Source organism: Ursus arctos, chromosome X (assembly GCF_023065955.2).
Source record: "Ursus arctos isolate Adak ecotype North America chromosome X, UrsArc2.0, whole genome shotgun sequence".
Classification (NCBI taxonomy): Eukaryota; Metazoa; Chordata; class Mammalia; order Carnivora; family Ursidae; genus Ursus; species Ursus arctos.
The window spans coordinates 102,306,144-102,327,212 of record NC_079873.1 but is presented as its reverse complement, the minus strand read 5'-3'; the positions used below and the strand labels follow the sequence as shown (position 1 = coordinate 102,327,212).

Sequence of the window (21,069 nt, the reverse complement as noted above, 5' to 3'; positions counted from 1 at the left end):
AATAGCCAATAAAGACATGAAAGGGTGGGGATGCCTGGCTGGCTCAGTCGAAAGAGCATGTGACTCTTGATCTCGGGGTCATGAGTTCAAGTCCCATGAGCCCCACAGTGGGTGTAGAGATTACTTAAATAAATAAAAACTTTAAAAAAAAGACATGAAAGGATGTTTCACTTCAATGCTATTCAGAGAAATTGAAAACTAAAATGATGAAGTAGCATTTCACAACTATTGATTTGGCAAAATTTAAAAATTCAGATAACACCAAGTGTTGTTGAGGATGTAGAACAAATGAAACCCTGATCCATTGCTAGAAGGAGCATGAACTGGTAGAGCTGCTGTGAAGAGAAATTTGACGTTGCCTAATAAAGTTGAATATGTAATACGCTTCAACCCAGAAATTCCATTTCTAGGTATAGACCCAGGCAAAACTCTAACCTTTATGCACAAGAAGACATGTAAAAGAATGTTCATTGCAGGGGTGCCTGGGTGGCTCCTGTCAGTTGGGCAAAGGCTCTTGGTTTCAGCTCCATCTGTACCTTGGATCCTTATCCTTCCCAATGATCTCAGGGTCGGGATCTCAGGGTTGTGGGATCGAGCCCCACATTGGGCTCTACACTAAGCACAGAGTCAGCTTGGGATTCTCTCCCTCTGCCCCTCCCTCCCACCTGCATGCATGTGTGCTCATGCTCTCTCTCAAATAAATACATAAATAAATTTTAAAAAAGAATGTTCATTATAGCATTACTTGTACTCTCAAAAAAAGGGAAGCAAATTAAATGTCCATCAGCAGGTGAATGGACAAATAAATCACGGTATTCATGAAGTTAAACACTATTTTGAAACTAAAATGAATAATTCGAGCTATTAACAGAGTAAAATTTCAAAATACAATGTTGAGCAAAAAGAGCAGAACATGTGCAGTGGACTACTTATATAAGGTCTGAAAATATTACCTGTTGCTTATGGTTACATAAATACTAATAGTATACAAAACATGAAAGGGCATAATTATTGCCAAATTCAAGGGAGGGAATGGATTGAGACTGGGGAGAGGCATATAGGAAATATCAACTATATCTATAATATTTATTTCTTTAAACACAATTTCAAAGTTAACATTGCAAGATTCAGTAGAACTGGGTGGTGGGCACATATATTGGTTATATTATTTTATGTACTTTTCCTGCATTTGAAATTGTTTGCAATCAATGAAAATGAAAAACAAAGAAGTAATACGTAGGGGAGGGCTAGCACTGTCAAATGCTGCATGGAAAAACGAGGATGGAGAGACTTTCTGAATGTGTCAAGGAAGTCACTGGAGACCACTAAGTAAGTGGTTTCAGTAAGTAGTGAGGATGGAAACAAGATGACAGGGAAATGAGAAGGGACTGTATTGTGAGGAAATGGAAACAAGATACCATGTACTGAAGAGGCCTGGAAATAAAAAGGAGTGAAGTACAACTTTAATTCAATTAATTAGAAGAGTCAGAAATTCTTGACAAAACCTGAAGCCATTTTAAAGCAAAGGGGGAAGGGGCCAGCGAAGAGGGAGACATTTAAAATACCAGAAGAGGGAAACAGAAAAGTTATAAGAAAAATCTTCCAGGGGCACCTGGGTGGCTCAGTCAGTTAAACATCTGCCTTCTGCTCAGGTCATGATCTCAGGGTCCTAAGATCCAGCCCAGCTTCGGGCTCCCTGCTCAGCGGGGAGCCTGCTTCTTCCGCATCTTCTTCCCCCCTCCCCGGGCTCATGCTCAATCTCTCTCTCTCTCAAATAAATAAATAAAATCTTAAAAAAAAAAAAAAGAAAAATCTCCTGGTGGTTTGGAAGGATGAGGATCCAAGGTATAGATGGAGGAATCAGCTTTAGGGAAGAGGAGAGAGATTTCTTCCTCCAAATCTACAGTATCCTTAGCATCTAAAACAGTGCCCAGTGTATAGTGGGGTACTCAAATATTTGTTGTAAAGAATAACAGGTTGTGAAGAAATGGAAATATATTCAGGTGAGGACACTAAAAACTGTGGTCTCTCACAGGGGAGATGATGACTTTCTCCAAAAAAATAATAAGTGGATGTTATAATAGTAATACCAGCAATAATCCTGGTGGCTAATGTTGAATACTCATGTGACAGACACTCTCCACATGGATTTACATACACTTTCATTTAATCCTCACTAAATCCCTGTAAAATAATAATATTATTGTTTCCATTTTAAAGGTGAGAAAACTGAGACATGGAGAGGTTTAGCACCTTGCTCATTAACTAGTAAACGTCAAAATCAAGATTCAAACTTAGTGTTTGCTGACTCGAAAGTCAGAACTTTTTAACCAAACACATTATGCTGATCATTCAGTATTTTTTTTAAAGATTTTATTTATTTATTTGACAGAGAGAGAGATAGCCAGCGAGAGAGGGAACACAAGCAGGGTGAGTGGGACAGGAAGAAGCAGGCTTCCAGCGGAGGAGCCTGATGTGGGGCGCGATCCGGGCATTCTGGGATCGAGCCCCGAGCCGAAGGCAGACGCTCAACGGCTGAGCCACCCAGGCGCCCCTGCTCATTCAGTATTAACAGGACTAACAGTAAGTATTTATTGAGAACCCTCTATGTGTCAGGCATTATGTTAACTGCCCTACAGGAATTAACACATTTGATCTACTGAAACTGAAGTTGAGAGAGAGGGCTTGGGAACTTGAAGACGGTGGAGAGGGAAGGAACAGGCACTGTTGGAGAGTGACAGTGAATCCAGAAAAATTAAGGGGTTTTAGAGGAGTGCCTGTGTGGCTCAGTTGGTTAAGTGTCTGACTTTGGCTCAGGTCGTGATTTTGGGGTCCTGGGAATGAGCCTAACGTCCTGCTACCCACTTAGCAGGGAGTCTGTTTCTCTCTCTCCCTCTGCCCCTCCCTTGCTCATGCTAGTGCGCGCGCTCTCCCTCTCTCTCAAAAGAATAAATAAAATATTTTTAAAAAATAAGGGGCTTTAGAGCAACAGAGAGAGCCCAGTTAGAGGCAAATAACCTGAATTTCTATGGCGGTCCAAATCAGCAAAGTCTGTAATTTTCTTTGGCAATGCTTGGCAGATGAAAAGCAAGAGTAGAGAAAATACACCAAGAAGGTGCACTAAGCTTGGGAATTAGTATAGCAGGCAAAGCAGAAGTCATGGGGTGAGGGAGTCTAAAGTGGTAGTTGTGATACATTGGAATAGCTGATCCTGGAGTCAAAGTTAGGTAAAGATATGTATTCCCCTCAGCCTAGGGCCAGCAGAGAGAAGGAAGCAAGCTTGACCAATGTAATCATTCCGTAGGTCTGATCCAGCAGCAAATTATTGTATCATTTTAAGTATCACTTTGGGGACTGTGCTTACTTAAGTGCTTACGTAGGTGTTAAATAATTTTTGTAAGTTGGTTAAAATCATTATTTTATCCACAACCACCTTCTGACTTAGCTACAGTTGTTAATGATACCACTGTTTAGTCACCTCAGTTTAAAACTTCAGGTTTATTGGTGAACCTGCTCACCTTCATCTATAGTATCCAACAACTCAACTTCTGTCAATTCTGTAGTAAATTCCTTAATGTATATATCTGATCACTCTCACCTATCATCGTCAGATGGCAACTTGCCTAACTAAATGAAGGTCTTATGCCCTATAGCTGCATTTACATACAAGAAACAGTCAATGCAAAGGGTTAAATGGTTGTTGAACAAAATTCAAATAAATGAAATTCTAGCTTCAAGAAAAAATGAGTCTCACCACCTCCAACACCACCACGAACACACACACACACCACATAAACACACACAACACACACACACTTAAATCAGTGCTCAGTGCCTATTTTTTATCTGTTAGACAACTGGAACTAAGAGCTTAGACCTTACAGGCTTTTGAGAGACAAAATAAAAAAGTGAGATCTTAAGAAGAGAGTAGAAAATACTAAAAGAAAATGGGAAAACTCAAAAATTATAATTTAATTAAATGGCTACAAAATATAACATATCAAGTTCATTAATTATTGAATTTTCTATTTATTAAAAAATTCACTATCTTTGAAAACAATTTTTAGGTTGGATCTTCTCACTTCCCAAGAATGTCCAAGTATGCATAATGATTATGGAGAAATCACAGCCATTATAAATTAAATTAGTTATGCGCAGACAAATAACTTCAAGAGCAAAATGACAAAAGCCCTTACAAAAATTTACAGCAAAAATATAAATATTTAATGCAGGACGTGGATGCATTTTAATAAGTTTAATACGATGCTGGCTGAAGCCTTCACAAGTGAGAGAACTGAGGGCCTGCAAAGGCAGAAACAGGCCTGCCTAACATAGATGAGGCTGGGAAATATTTCATGTAGGTGAGTCAGCAGCCAGAGGCTGAAAGGCAGGCTGAGCAGAAGTATAAATGATTAACAGATTTTTAAATCACCACTAGTTGAAAAGCCTCACTTTTCATATACACAAAGCAGCATAAAGAAGAGCTCATTTTTATTTACATATTTCCATCTATATTTTTCATTCCTTATAGAATTTGGTACTTGCTGCTTAACTCCTACCCTAGCTGGTTTCTTTATTTCTTTTGACCTCCATCCCTATTTCATTCTCTAAGGCCAGACTCACTCTCGTTTCTGCTTTGAGAATCCCATAGCTGGGTCTGGCATTGCCCACCCAGGCCTACTTTCCTTCTCCCCTCAGAAATTGGAGATGCTGAACCAAAAGAATATGGAGTTAGCCTGGCATTTAAGGCTCCAAGGATTCTGTCCTGAATATATATTTCCAGTTACTTCCCAAAACCACTATTTACAAACCTTATGTTCTACCCAGCATTTTCCTTAAGAACTGAACACATGCAGCAGTTAGTGACAATCAGACGGGTATGCTTATGATTCAGGTACTTCACTGATCATTCAGCTGAATACTGCTACCTTGTCATCTTGGTCTTGACCTTAATAGAGTGTTAAATTTTTTTAAATGGTCATAAGCTGTTTAATATATATCCATAAAAAAATCAAAGAGATGCTGATGTTGAAATACAGACCATAAAAATGATGAAAATTCTACAAATTCTCAAGGTGATACTCATCAGACCCATAAGCTGCATTTATCTGATCAAAATTCTTACATGGCATGTAAAGATTTCTCTAGTACATACTTCAAAAACCCTAAAAGAGAAAGTAGAGTTGTGGCTAAATTCAACTGAGTTTTTGTCTATTTGTGACATTTAATCTACACTGTGATAGATCTAGCTCCCTTCTATCCTCAATCCTGTGACCCTTCTCAAGGCAGGCAGTGACACATGAGGCTGGTCTCGCCTCCAACACAGGTGTCACGAAAGAAGGGCAGAACATGCTCTTGGTTTTTAGGTTATTGTTTTATGTCTCAGTCCAGGATGTAAGAGATTTAGGAAGAACTCTTTCTGGGCAAGATGTGTTATGTTACTTACCCCATCCCTCTACCCTAGTAGAGAAGAGCCTCAGAACTGAGAAACAGAAAAGTAGAAAAGGGAACTTAGAAGATGGGATCTTGGGATGCCTGGGTGGCTCAGTCAGTTAAGCATCTGCCTTCAGCTCAGGTCATGATCCCAGGGTCCTGGGATCAAGTACAGTGTTGGGCTCCTTGCTCAGTGGAGAGCCTGCTTCTCCCTCTACACCTTCCCCCTGCTTGTGCTCTCTCTCTCTGACAAACAAATAAATAAAACCTTAAAAAAAAACAGAAGATGGGATCTTGTGGTCATGATGAGGGGAAGCAGCATTGGATAGCAGTAGGGATTGTGCCATTAAAGGCCTGATGGGGAATTGGCCTCCCTAATGAATGACCATAGGGACTGATGAGAGGGTGACTATATATCCCAAGGAAGGCTGGTGCAGAATATATAAAGAGCCCAAGAAGTAGACACTTCCTCCCCAACACTGCTATTTCAGTCTTGAATAAACTCTAGAGTTCCAAATCAACATGAGGGGCATGAAGAAGGGAAGAGATGAATCTAAAATCTGATTGAGTATAACATGAAATCACACACACACACACACACACACACACACACACACACACAACATTGAATTGACTGAGCTCACGTGGATAAGTTTAGATTGTTTTCTGCTCTCAGGAAGAATGGTGACTTAGAAAGAAATAAGTCCAGATGTAGGCAGTGTAAGCTCCAGAACCTTGTCTGTCTTGCTATGGCTGTGTACCTAGCACCTAGCACCTAGCACCTAGCACAGTAGCTGTTTGATAGGTATCTGTGGAACATACAATTATCCCTTGCAGAAAATGCATGGTTTAGAATTTTCCTAAGGGTGGTAAGCATCAAAACAAGTTGTGAAATACTGTTTTAAATATTTAAATATTTAATTAAATAATTAAAATATTTGACTATTTAATTTCTTGATCACATGCTACTACTTGCATCTTATTAATGGTGTCTTTTCCCCAAATTCCTCTGCAAATATACCTGCTGAAATCCTCTCTATTCTTCAATGCTCACCTCAAATGGTCCTTCCTCTTTGAAGCTTTTCTCCTGTCACCCCTCAGCTGGAAAAGAATGCTCCCTCTTCTGAACAACAGTGTCCCTGTGTACCTCTTATAGAACTTTTTGGAACTTCTCAAGGTCTATCTTGTATCACATTGTTACAGAACGAATAAGCACACAATGAGCTCTGATCATTCTTATCTTCACTCCCCCACCATCTCTGCAGCACTTTACTTTTTCAAGTAAATGTTTACGAAACATGAGTTGACATTTTCCCATAGTATGCCTATTTTTCCTTCTTTTAATGAACATAAAATATATATGTACATTTTAACAAATGAGTATAAGGTGAGTGCCCATGTAACTTCTATCCAGGTCAAGAAATCAAACACTGTTGGGGGGTCTGGCTGGCTCAGTTGGTAGAGCATGTGACTCTTGATCTTGGGGTGTAGAGATTACTTAAAAATAAAACCTTTAATAAAAAAAGGAAAGCAAACATTGTTAGCAGTTTGGAAGACACCCCCAAAACAGATGCCTTTCCCTCTGACACCCCTTCTTCTTCCACCCAGAATTAAACCAGGGCTGGTATTGAGCCTGCATACTCTGATGAGGTATAAAAGCTTCTGTCTATTTGGATTAGTCAAGGTTTGTGCCACACCAGTTGTTAAAATTTTTGAAGATCATCCCTGTACATAACCACTATCTTGACTTCTGTAATAATCATTTTGTTGTTTTCGTTATAGTTTTGCCACTTGCAGATGCAGCCATAAAAGCCTTTACCTGTTTTTGAACTTTCTATGAATGATATCATACAGTATTCACTCTTTTGTGTCTTTCTCCTTTCACTCAATATTATGTCATATATGTGGCTGTATATAACTGTCATTTTCATTGATGTGTAATATTTCATTGTATGAATACATCACAATTCATTCATTCTCCTGTTGATGGACATTGGAATGATTTCAAGTATTTGGCTATTATAAATAAAACCTACTATGGACATTGTTGAATATGGCTTTTGGTGCACATATGATTATTTTCTAAGGTATACTATCCTGGTCATATTACTAGGTCAAAGGTGTTGCAGGTTGGGCTCTCCAGAAACAAAAGCTGAGATGGAGTACTGAGTGCAAGATGTTTATTAGGGACTAACACTTGTGGAAGAAAGGTGAAGGAAGTAGGACTGAGCAGAGGAAGAAGATGAACCGTGATACAAGTCTGACAAAGCTTGAGCTGACTTGGCATGGAGCTTTGAAAAAAGTAGTGCCCATCTGCATGTTCTGCATCAGACCTCACTCAGTTACTCTCCTGCCTTACTCATTCACCTTAGGAAGAGCATGACCTTGGGCAAAGCAACTCTCTGCAGGTAAGGTAGACCCTCAAGGAGCTGGCAGCTGAAGGCTATCTGTTGATGCATTCCCCATACCTGTGCAGAATGTCCTTCCTTGAAGGGGAATCTGAGTGGCATATCTCTGTTGCTCTACCACAACCCGTGATAGGGTACGTAAGTGTTCAGTTCTAGGTAATAATACCAAACTGGTTTCCAAAGTGGCTGTGCAATTTACACTGTCACCTGCACTATATGAGTTCCCATTGCTTCTCATCCTCGTCAACTCTTGGCATTGTCAATCTTTAAAACATTTTAGCCATTGTGGTGGATGTGTAGAAGTATCTTATTGTGGCTTCAATTTGCATTTCCCTGATGACTATTGAGGTTAAACACCTTCTCATACATTTACTGCTTTGTTTTTTCTCTCTTTTCCCCTTGTATTTGTTTTGTCTTCCTTAGATAATGAGCCTTTTTCAGGCAGGAATCCGCGAACACAGCCTGATGCCAATATTTGTATGCCCCTCAACCTAATAAGGGTTTTCATATTCTTAAATTGTTCAAAAAATCAAAAAGGAAAAATATTTCATTTTATGAAATTCAAATTTCAGTGTCAATAAATAAAGCTTTATCGGAATCCAGCCATTCTCATGTGCTTACCTATTGTCTTTGGCTGCTGGCATGCTACCACAATAGAGGTTATTGTGACGAGGACCTCAAGGGCCACGAAGTCTGAAATATTTACTATCTGGCCTTTTACAGAAAAAGTTTGCTGATCTCTAGTCTGGGTCATGGTTCTAAGGTGTGGTCCCTGGGCCAGCAGCAACATTATCACCTGGGAACTTGTTAGAAAGGCAAATTCTGGGGCACCTGGGTGGCTCAGCCGGTTAAGCGTCTGCCTTTGGCTCCGGTCATGATCCCAGGTCCTAGGGTCAAGCCCCACTTGGAGCTCCACAAGGAGCCCTGCATGGAGCCCTGCATGAAGCCCCACCAGGAGCTCTGCTTGGGGCTCCCTGTTCAGTGGGGAGCTTGGTTCTCCCTCTCCCTCTGCTGCTTCCCCTGCTCATGCTTTCTCTCGCTGTCAAATAAACAAATAAAATCTTAAAAAAAAAAAGGCAAATTCCTAGCCACACCCCAAACCTATTGATTCAGAAACTCTGGGAGTGGGGCAAGCCACCTGAGTTTTAAACAAGCCCTCCAGGTGATGCTGATGTGATAAAGTTTGAGACCATTGGTTTAGGCGCTGGACAAGGACCTAATCTGTTCTCTTTGTGAGCCATCATAGTCCTTCATAGTGGGTAAGCTGTAAAAGAGCCTTCAAAAGTGTTCTATAAATATATTTTTATGCATGTGAAATCTGGCCAAAATAGACACCTAGGTCAAAATTAGAGGAGGAAGAGTGGGAGAAACCACAGAGGGCAACATAAAATCTGAAGGCTATATGTGGAGGGTGGAGGGCACAATGAAGGCTACGGAGCCAGCCCCTGGGCCCCCTTCCTTCCACCTCATTTCAGGCAGCCCTTTAACAAAGATGAATCAGATATGGTCCCTGTCCTCAAAGAGGTCATGTTCTATGTAGGGAAGTGTCCTGGTCCTCTTCTTCCTCATTTACTGCTTCTCTTTAAAACTTACCTTTGAGCGGGGCGCCTGGGTGGCGCAGTCGTTAAGCGTCTGCCTTCGGCTCAGGGCGTGATCCCGGCGTTATGGGATCGAGCCCCACATTGGGCTCCTCCACTGGGAGCCTGCTTCTTCCTCTCCCACTCCCCCTGCTTGTGTTCCCTCTCTCTCTGGCTGTCTATCTCTGTCAAATAAATAAAATCTTAAAAAAAAAAAACTTACCTTTGAGGAAGTGTAATTGCACCAACTTGCTGACCCTAATAAATAATGAACAGAAAAAATTAACTTGGCAAACAACAGTTTTGCTTTATTCTCACTTTAGTTCAGGACTGACTTCCAGACTGACTTTCTCATGTCCCAGCTTTTCCCTTGGCTCAGTCTGATGCTCAATGCATCACGTTGCTTTTGTTCCTCTTGTTAGCTACCATCCATTGAATGCATATTACATGCCAAGACAATGCTAAATGTTTTGCATATACTTTTACATTAAATCCTCATGAAGCCACTCTGAGTTAGGTTTCTTTAAAATTGCTATTTTAATTCCAGTTTGTTCTGAGTTACGTATTATATCCATTTTACAGATGCAAATCTGAGGCTTAGAGAGGTTAAATAATTTGGTAGCATTTGAACTCCAAGTCTTTCTGACTTTAGAGCCCAAGTTGGTAATAATTATGCTATTCTGCCTCTAATAATATTCACCACATGATTTTAGCAAACCCAATTCAGACTATTTAGCACGTGTTACATGTTTTAGGGCACACTTTGGTGTATAGAATGCCAGGGTTGAAGTGTTTAAAAAATTGGCTATATCTTTTTTCAGAGCTAGGATTTATGTGATAATTTTTAGAAGTAGAAAAAACCTTTTACATACAACTTAAAATGATAATGTCAAAAACAGCTCCTTAATCAGGTAACATTATTGTAAATCGCCCAGTAATTTATATCCCTTCTCTTATTTTACAAATCAAATAACTGCATTCTCTTTAGTATGAAACTGTTCTTTCCCTTTCTTGACTCATCCTGTCTACTAGTTCCTACTCCATCTGTTGGGATTATGTCAACCTGTCTAGTTTTGAGCAATGTTTTTTAATTAACCTTTTTGAAAGCTGTTTATTCATTATATAAGTATAAACACCTTCATCAAGGAAAATTAGAAATAATAGAAGGAAAAAATAAGAAAAAAAGTCATCCATAATCCCACCATCTTCCTACAACTACTGTTAACATTTGGAGTAGAACCTTTGAGACCTTTTCCTTTGTGGAAATCTATTTGTGTATACAGTTTTTCTTTCTTTCTTTCTTTCTTTCTTTCTTTCTTTCTTTCTTCTCTTTCTTTTTTCAAAAATGGGATCATTCTATTCTGTTGCTTGCCTTTTTTCACCCACCAATATATTAGGGGCCTCTGTGATCACAACAGCAAAGGAACAGGGAGCAAGAAGGTCATAAATTGGCTCTTACGCAATTGGCCTAGAAGTGAAACGTCTATTCTACTCTTATCCTACTGGCAGAATTTGTCATATTGACTTGCCTTGATGAAAACAACTTAGAAAATGAGGGGAGACACATTATTATATAATGTGGAGCTATAAAGTCTGAGAAAGACTACTAATCTAATATGGAGTGATCTCCACTATATGTGGAGAATATGACATAGCCAGCTTTTTGGTGTAAAAATGGGAAATACAACTGAAAAGAATACTGAAGCGGCTGCTTGTTGGGAGCAGGAAAAAGATAAGGCAGTGTTGTAGTAGAGATTCTATGAATATATTTTAATATAATTTTGACTGTTGAGACTCAAATACTTTATTTTTTCAAATACTTTATATACATATAATGAAACAAATAAAATGAAAAACTTGAAAAATGGAAAAAATGATCTATTAGTGGCATATTTCCATGCCAACAGATACATATTTCCATCATCATTCATAATGATTGCATAGTATTCCATTTATGAATGTTTTGTACAACATTTTGCAAACACTTCCTCTTGCACATTTATGTTGTTTCAGTTAGGTTTTCCCCGACCCTGCACTGTGTTCTGAGTCCCATTACTCTTCTGAGAATTTACTTTGAGTACAGTCCATGCAAGAATCCCAAGTTATTCTCTAACCTCCCCCTTATAGCCACTTTTCTGTGCAGCGAAAGCAATTATCTGGCTGTGCATACTACCAGAGCCTTAAGAGTGACAGTGTCTCCTCATAAATCCAGAGGGAACACTAGGGAGACAGATGGCAGAAATATTTTTCAGTAATTTTCTCAATATGATTTCTACTGTCAAGGAGGAAGCCCTGTGAAGAACAGAGAACTTAATAAAGGTGAAGTGGAAAGATAAAGTTTGGAGCCAGCCGGTCTGGGATTTGAATCTGGCTTTTGTCACTCACTAGCTGTGAGACCTTCTCAGATGAGTTATGTAGCCTCAGTCTCCATTTTCTGATCTGTAAAATAGGGATCATAACATTTATTTCATAAAGCTACCAGGAGGATTAGCAATATCATATGTCAGGAACCTGGCACAGTGCTTGATGCAATAGTGGGTGCTAAGAAATGGTTGATGCATACTAGCCATTACAATTGCCTTTTCCTTAATACACAGAACACCATGGAAATAGCACATTTTCAAAAATGCCACTATTATAAATGTCTTCAAGAAGAATGGTGAGAAAGCTTACTGCTATGAACAGAATTGTTACTATAGTTGTAAGCAAGATACTGTGACCAGAATCCTTTGTACCAGCTTCTGAAGAACGTTGATAAGTGGGATCACAATGTAGTTTTAAGTCATACTGTGGTTTCAATGATAAATTCCAGATATAGGATAAGAGAATGAACACCAAGTCTTTGACCTTGCCTTCATAAACTTTATAAAATACTTAATACCATCACTGCACATGCATTCTGGCAGTTACTGAACAAGTTTGGCTATACAAAAATGACTATTGAATAACTTCAGCAATATTCACAATCTGCCAAAATGGATGTATTGTCCAGTAGACTAGGATTGGTCTCGAGGTTCTCAAATATGGCCCCAAGCTCTATAAAAGTTTGCTTTGTTCTCCTACCTTACTGGAGTACACAATTAAAGACCATTTCAAATGAAAAGACAAAATTGGAGGAAGTAGTAGCAGATAGAGCAAGGTGTTGAGTAGGTTCAGAAATGAGGTGACTCTTGTTGAACAAAGTCTACAGATCATGAATTTTAGGCAGATTTGCAAATAAGGATAGCACATGCTCTGTAAATAGCAGCTGTTGCCACAAGCCAAAGGGCAATATTTACATGAATCCTGAAGCAAGGTCTATGGACCAAGCATTGACCTTTCCAGCCAAACTCATTACTTGATAGCACTTTCAGCCATGTCATCCTGAAAAAGGAAGGATCACATTATACATACATGGAAAATTGCCAACATACAAATACGTTCTGTCCCCCAAATTAATTTCTAAATTATTTTTTTGGAACTTGGAACACATTTCCACAGACAAGTTATTATAAAGGGATGTGAGTTTCCCAGATGTCCTCACAAAAGTGCATTCAGTCCACAGTGTAACCGAAATACCATAGTTGGCAATGAGAAATACAATGTAACAAAGTATCTTCACAAGCAGGAACACACCAATACATAACAAGTATTTACTGACCCCCTTTTCCTTCCAAGCCCCAGGCAAGGAAAGGGGAATTCTATCCTCCTATAGCTGCAATTTGGTGGAAAAGAAATTTTCCATTCTGCTTGTCTAGAAGGATCCTTCTCAAGTCAGGTGGATTGCATGCATTGCAGCATCCTTCTCTTTCAGTCCTTCCTGAACTTCCCCACCAAACGACTTTTAATGACTGAGGAGACAGAACGGGTGGTGGGGAAGGAGTAGGACGTCTAACTGGAAGTCTCAAGCTTTTATTTGGAGACAGTTCCAACTCTGTAGCTCATTCCTTAATATGTCTGCACATTTAATAGAAAAAATAGTGTTTCAAGTGATCAATTAAATGACTTAATTCCATCCCACTTTTTGACTAAGGTTGATGCTCCAGAAGTATGAACCATTGTTATACTGAGACTCCCTATACCCATTGCATAGTACAGGTGTACTTCAGGATGGGAAACAAGGGCAGATGATAAGAACATAATGAAAGTAAAATCAGAGCAAAGCTAGCACCACCAGTCTCAGGGGCACACTCCTTCAGTCACCAGTGTCTTGCTTTTTTCCTCTTACTGTTTTTGGTATGTTTTTCTGTCTTTCGTCCCTAATGACTGAAATTAAAAAACTAAGATGTAAATCTTCCTGTTATTGATCAAAACAGTGAGAAATAGAAACAATATTTAATAATTGACACTGCATACTGCCCCATCCTTAACAAAATGCTTTTATATCCATGATCATGCATATTATTGGTGTTTAATTACTACTTAATAACAGAGGTACAAAAGGAACACACACCAAAAAACTCACAGTAATTCAATCCAATTACTAATATTGGGTACCTACCATGATTTGCCCCAGGTTCTGTGAGGCCCTTGACCTTGTCTCCCTGCAGGAATTTTAAAATACAGTGGTGAAGGCAAAAGAAGGGCCCCTGCACAGTGGCCATCTGAGAAGTATCAGAGTTGCAAATAGAGCAATATACATAAAACCCAAGAGTCACACTTTGCCTTGTAAGAGAACTGTTTGCAGCTGCAATCAGGAGATTCAAGGACTGCTTCTCCTGCAGAATTTACAAAGGTGGCAATAGCACTACCAATCCCCTTTTCGAGACCTGGGAAAGGGCAGTCCCCAGAGGGGTTCTGGGCTTTGCAAATGGTGAGAAAGACCTTTTGCAGTGCAGTTACAAGCAGAGGAAAAGTTCTTTGTGCAAGGAGGGGAGAGCGCCCCGAGGTACAAAGAGCAGATTTAAGGGAAAGAGGATTCCTTATGCACACATCTGCGAGGGGAGCTCAGGCTGACTGTCGGGGGCGTGTGGGAAAGGAGATTTTTAGGGAGCCGCGGGCTTGTGGGTTCCCGCCTCCACCCCAGTCCGCGCCCCACACTCAGGCAACAGTTGGTCGTGCGGGGCCGGCCCGGGCTCTGGGTGGGGAGGGGGAGTCTCGCGATCGTTGAGGGGGGGTGGAGGAAGGGGGGAGGGTGACGGGGGGAGGCCATGACGTAGGGTGGGTGGACGGAAGTGGGGCAGGGTTGAGGGTTATTTAAAGAAGGGGGGGCTGAGCGAAGGGGTTGGAAGAGGAGTGATTCCCCACCCCTGCTCCATCTAGCTCTTTCCAGTGCAGCCACTGCCGCCGCCCAGGAGCCCTCGTCCCCTTCCTCGTCCCCCTTCTCGTTCCCGCTCCAACGCCATGGAGCCGGACTCCGCTGCAGTGGCAGCCACGGTGGCAGCCGCTAATGCGACCGCCACAATCGTGGTCATAGAGGACGAGCAGCCGGGGCCATCCACCTCTAAGGAGGAGGGAGCGGCCGCCGCGGCCACCGAAGCCACAGTGGCCACGGAGAAGGGCGAGAAGAAGAAGGAGGTAAATAGGAAGGGGGTGTGTGTGTGTATGTGTGTGTGTGTGTGTGTGTGTGTGTGGTGAACAAATCCTGAGACGGGCCCCTCCGAGGGGCCCAAGCCCTGACCTTTCGGCGCCGACAGGTACCGGCAGAGATCCTCGGGGATGGGGGCCGAGGGCGCGCTGCGGGTGGGGGGCGGCGGAACAGTCTAGCATTCGCTCCCCTCCCCCTTTCCTCCTTGCCGCCTGGAGGGCGGGGGCGGGGCTGGGCGCGGGCGCGGCGCGGGTGGAGGGTGCCCGTTATCCCGGGACTTGGGGGCTTTGGCGCCCCTCGACAGCCCCCGGCCCCATTCACCTTCCCGGAACTGGGGTAACAGGGTGGGGGATGGGGCTGTGCAGGAAAAAGCCTCCGCCTCTCCCTCTCCTCTCGCTCGCTCCCTCTCCCCCCCTTTCCCGTCGGCCTCTGCCTGGGAAATCTGGGCCCTTCAATCCCACACCCGCGCAAAAGGGGTTCTGCTGGGGCTTATTTTTTTAATTTGAATTTTAAGGTGCTGGTGGTTGGGAGGCGGAGGACGATAGGAGAGACTTGTTTTTTTGAATGGCAATGTCGGCCTTTTAGGTGGCAGCAAAAAAATCATCCCTTGTTCGTTTGGTCCCCGCCTGCTGAAGCGGGGGTGTCACCCCGAGAAAATGAGCTCTCCGAGTCCTACCCGCCCCCCTCTCCGCAATCCAAACCCCAAACTGAGGAATTGTGGACGCTGGCTTAGGAAAATTTCCAACGTGTGCACCCTCACCCTCTCCTGCCCCGCCCCCGACGGTATAGTGTTTCACTCCAGGGCCACCCAAATGGTCCCCCAATCCGGCCCCAAGCCTTTCAGGCTTCCGCCTCCCTCTCCTAGTGGGCGCTGCTGGCTCCTGGACACACGCAGGGTTTTTTTTTTTTTAATTTTATTTTTTATTTTTCTTTAACCCAGCGTCGCTAGGATGAGCCGCTGCTAACATACGTAAGGGGACTGCTCAGGCACCTTATTAAATCCAAATCCAGAAAATATGTATTATCTCCGTAAGGCATATCTCATATGGACCAAGACATGCAAATGAAACTGTGAAACACGTTTAAAATTTGAAATAAAAAATAGGGTGGGACACAAGGATTGTTGATGTATAATAAAATCGTAGAATGGATCGTTTATGGGTGGATTTTTTTCCGTTTACGAGTAGACATATCACAATTAAAAAAACGGTAGGTAATTAAAATTATGCTTTAGAGATCTCAAGTGGCTTTGTCTGAATCATTATCTGATACGATACGACCAAATGAAAAGCTTTTGAGGGATATTAACACCTTTTGCCAGGAATTAGAGTAATTTTAAATGCAGCAGTTGTTTAAGTGACGTATTTTACTGTTACAAGGTTGACTAAACAGAAAGACAATTGTTGTGCTAAGTGAAAACCATAGAAAACGTGCACTTTTTAACATCTATGCAGTGCTTGGATCAGTAAGACAATATTGTAAAGATGGGTCAAATAGCCGGTATTAATAGAAAATCAAATATTGGGGAATTCAGAGATGAGTCTAGGTGCCTTTTTCCCTAGACTGGGCAAATGAAAGGGTTAAACTGCCTTTTGTATGGCAGTAAAGATTGCTGAATTTCCAGATTATGTAAATTTTTTGAATTGGGAATCAATAAAAAACCTATGTAACAAACACGTAATTGATACATATCTATTCATGAATTTTGTAACCTCATCAGAAATGGCCCTGATAATACCTCATTTGTCTGCTCAGCATAGGGAAATGAGGTGTTGCATGGCAGGAACTTTCTGAATACCTGAAGTTTATTACTCTAGTCAGTACCTCTTTTTTATTTTTCCTGAAAAATCTAAAGAGTTCCAAAACATCTACTTAAGTTCTTTCGTTTGTATCATTCCTTCAAATAAAGTAATTTGGCACACATCCTCAAAAATCTAAATAGATTGCTCACTCCCTTGACTCCCTAAGTGATGTACTGAAAGTACAGATTAACCTGTTCCTCGCCTTCATTAGTTATTGTGCTCTGGAAGTGATACAAAGGCATTTGAGATGCAGGAGGCTGTTTCCCCTCAATTAAGTAACCACTTCCCAGACATTTCCAGTATGGTGTTGATTTTTTTAAATGATTTTTATCTCTCCTCCTTCAATTGTCAGGCTGTTAGCTATCATTTTTAAACACTTCATCTACTTTCATCAGAAAGAATTTATAATAAAGGACATAGATGTTACAAAAACCATAAAACCACTTAAAATAACTGTAAAAAATACAAAAAAACCCAAAGTACAAGTGATGTATCAGGCAGACGGAAATAATTACACCTGAATAGTAAGAAAAACGGATGTTACTGTGGTGAAACTCATGTTTTAGTCCTGGGCTTCTGCCATCACTTCTTGCTGTTTACATTGTGCCTTCTTCTAGTAGTCTTTCCCATGTCATTTGCTGCTGCTTTTATTCTCTGTAGTATGGCAAGCCAGATTATCAAACTTGCTAGAATTGTATGTCAAATAAAAGAAAGTGGCTCTGAAGAAGAGCATTTTGTGATGCATAAAATAGATGAGATTTAGTAGATTGACTTGTGACATTCAGCTATAGAGAGGAATTTTTGCTTACCTTCTGGTTCTTGAACTTATTTGGTTTAAGTGATAACCTAACACTGGATGTTGGAGTTGGTGTTTTTGGTAATGAAAACATCAAGAAAAAGGTCATGGTCTTTAAGACAGGGCATCTTGATGACTTTGTGTTATATTCTCATGGCACCTAAACTACCAGATGATAAAATCCATAAGAAATTCATTAGAATATCTTAGTCACTTTTTATCTTTTCTTGTGTGAGAAGTGTATTTTTGAAAATACACAAAGGAGAAGGTTTAGAAGGTAGGTATTTTAAAATTTGTTGTGGAAGATAGTGCCAATTAAGTAATTACCCACAGCTTTTGATAGCACTGCTCAAGATTAGGAATTTTAATCAGCATATAATTAAATTTTATGGTATTCTACCACAAGGTAGGCAAGAATATTGCGTGAAATTTTTTCTAATTAAAGCTTTAATTTTTCTATAAGTCAAATCTATGTCCCACATTATTAGATATATACTTGTGTAGATGAGGGGAAGTAATTTTGACTGCTCTGAAAGTTGAAAACTAGACTTCATAGAGCTTTTCAAGTAATAATAAAGGTGTGATTTTTTTTTTACCCAGTTTTCCTTTACTTATTGCTTTGAAAATTAAATCGGATTTATAGTATATGTGAAAGTTTGAAAGTGTGGGATTGAGGGAATTTTAGCAGTTTTCTATTCTTGCCCATCTAGGATTACATTCAAAACATCCTACATAGACGATGTATACATATGAGGTGTTTAAATCAAGATGGCTATTATTTGGGTTAAGAATAACTAACTGAAAGGTATCTGATCAGTGATTCAAAGTAGAACCCTAACAAGGGTCAAATTCCATAATCTTTGTTTGGATTTTCTCAAAATAGAAATTTCAGTAAATGCTGGAAGACATACTCATTAACGATTGGAGTCATGTCTTTCTTATGTTTAAGATTACATTCTGTTGTTGATTTAGGACCTAAGTTTTCAGGAACTGGTTGACAAAGCCATGATAAAATGGACATAATTTCTTTAGTTTTCACAAACAGAATTGTATTTTGACTTGTGCAAAGTCGGTGTTAAAACTGAAATACTCTTGGCTCTGGTACTATGGGGTAGATTTGTGTTTTTATTATTTTATTTCTCCATTTCTTACAGGGAAGGAGGTGTATTTTATATACCTGTTTATATTTACAAATACAAGCTTATCTTTACAAAGGATGGCATGCAAGAAATAACCCTCCAGATAATTTCAGTATTTTTAAGAAGCTGATTTATGCCAGTTTTCACTAAATCACAACTTTTTAAATATCAGTGGTTAATAGTTGATAGCCTTGAGAAACTGCTTCTACAAAATGTTTATGTAATATGGTTTAAAATACTTTTCTTTCCAGTTGGAGAAAATTAACATAAATCAAAAGTTTGAAACTGTACTGTTTTATTACTTAAATAGAAATGAACATATTGCATTACATTAAAGTTTAAATGTTCTGATTAGAATATGAAAACAATAAAAAGTGTCTTTTCAGGAACAGAAACCACAGTCTTCTTCTGAAGGTCTGGCTTGTTTCCATTACATAAAGAAGTGTTTCTGAGAATTAATATTTACTTTCCTTGAATTTTTTGGTTTGTGGTTGATAATATTAGCATATTCTAGATTTTAAATCTTCTATACAATGGTTATATGCTTTTTTATGCTTTAAATTAAAAATTAGGTGAAAAGGCTCAATGTTTCACCTTTTGGTGTTTATTTTAATTAATGTTATTTCTCTGGCTTTAACAGTTCAGATTTTGTCATTGGACCACAGGTGCACAGAACTGGATTAATTATAAGCCCTGCTTCATGACATGCTCTCATCATTGGTCTATGAGTGGCCTATGTTCATTTATTTATTTAGTATTTAATTGCCACTTTTAAGATTTTACTTTGTAATTTGATGGCTTATTTTTTTGAAATTCTAGAAAAATGTTTCTTCGTTTCAAGTCAAACTTGCTGCTAAACCTTCTAAATCTGAAAAGGAAATGGACCCAGAATATGAAGAGAAAATGGTAAATATATACTTGGGTAGGATAGTGAATACTGTAGTTGATTTTTTTCTTATTGAAGTATAGTTGATACTCTTACATTAGTTTCACCATAGTTCATTTTTACAGAGGTGATGTGAAAGATTGAAAGAATACATGTGTATGTATAATGAATATAGGATCATAGATTTTAGAATTGGAAAGTAATTTAATATATAATCAATCATAATAGAATTTTTAAAAATACTTTATTTTTTTATTTGAGAGAGACTGAGCACAAGCCAGGGAGGGGGGCAGAGGGAGAGGGAGAGGGACAAGCATACTCCCTGCTGAGTGGGGAGACTAATGCGGGGCTTGGGGCTTGAGGCTTGATCCCAGGACCCAGAGATCATGACCTGAGCCAAAGTCAGATGCTCAACTGACTGAGCCACCCAGGCAGCCCCATCACAATAGATTTTTGTTGAATAAATGAATCTCTTTGTTTTCAGATGAGAAAATAAGGATCAGAGAAACTATATGGAATAGTTGGAAACAGAAGTCACATCTCTTCACTTTTGTTCAGTGCTCTTTATCCCATAATAAGATTTTTTTAAAAGAGTTTATTTATTTGAGAGAGAGTATGAGAGAGAGTGTGATGGGGGGAGGAGGAGGAGGGTGAGGGAGAAGCAGACTCCCCACTGAGCGGGGAGCCCAACCTGGGCTCCATCCCAGGACCCTGGGATCATGACCTGAGCCAAATGCAGCCGCTTAACTGACTGAGCTACACACGGCTGCCCCTAAGATATATTTTTTTAAAGATTTATGTATTTATTTGAGAGGGTGGGGAGGGGAAGAGGGAGAAGGAGAGAATCCTCAAGCAGACTCCCTGCTGAGCCCAGAGCCCCATGTGGGGTTCCATCCCAGGACCCTGAGATCATGACCTGAGCTGAAATCACAAGTTGGACACTTAACTGACTGAGCCACCCAGGCGCCCCAGATTTTTTTTTAAGATTTATCCTTTTATTTGAGAGAGAGAGAACAAAGCGCACAAGCAAGCCGGGGGAAGGGTAGAGGGAGAGGAAGAGAGAGAATCCTCAAGCAGACTTCCCTGCTGAGTGCAGAGCCCAGAGTCTAGATTCAGGGGCTGGATTCCAGGACCCCAAGATCACAACCCAAGCCAAAACCAGGAGTCAGACAAAACCAAGAGTCAGATGCTCAACTGTCTGAGCCACCCTGCTGCCTCCATCATAAGATGTTTTATGCTAAAAATATCGTATGCACTAAGTGAAAGTATTAGTGGCACCATCATTGTGGCTGAAAGAAAGCAAATCACAAAGCCAGACTGATATTTTTTTCTTCTTTTCTTCTTGCTTTGGATATATTAATGAAAGTTACACATTGTAAAACATGTAATATAGTAATACATTTTCTGGAGGAAAGGACATTTATCTGGTACCTGAAAATATAACATATTTAAGCAGTATAATTTCAGTTATGCCCACCTACTATTGCTTTGCCATATATTTAATTTAATTTTTATTCACTAA

At 40.1% G+C, this 21,069-nt stretch overlaps 1 protein-coding gene and 1 long non-coding RNA gene across 20 annotated transcripts in view; one reads left to right on the top strand and one right to left on the bottom strand.

Annotated features, from left to right (window-relative positions):
- Positions 1-6,762: 6,762 nt before the first annotated feature.
- On the bottom strand, positions 6,763-12,794 carry LOC123002194 (uncharacterized). Its single transcript, XR_006411844.2, has 3 exons — positions 12,697-12,794; positions 9,642-9,676; positions 6,763-6,944 (listed from the first exon to the last, which is right to left on the bottom strand). It is a non-coding gene; the product is annotated as an uncharacterized LOC123002194 (long non-coding RNA).
- Positions 12,795-14,529: 1,735 nt separating this feature from the next.
- Positions 14,530-21,069, top strand: part of SMARCA1 (SWI/SNF related, matrix associated, actin dependent regulator of chromatin, subfamily a, member 1) — a 1,457,411-nt gene continuing 1,450,871 nt past the window's right edge. For 15 of the 19 annotated variants that reach the window (XM_057314283.1, XM_048213571.2, XM_057314300.1 and 12 more), the window contains exons 1-2: positions 14,578-14,914; positions 19,481-19,567. In XM_057314283.1, coding sequence (XP_057170266.1) covers positions 14,741-14,914; positions 19,481-19,567 — 261 coding nt within the window. In that variant the 5' untranslated portion in view covers positions 14,578-14,740. Of the gene's footprint in view, positions 14,915-19,480; positions 19,568-21,069 lie in introns of all 19 variants that reach the window. The other 4 variants (XM_057314249.1, XM_026520548.4, XM_026520547.4 and 1 more) reach the window with 1 other exon arrangement.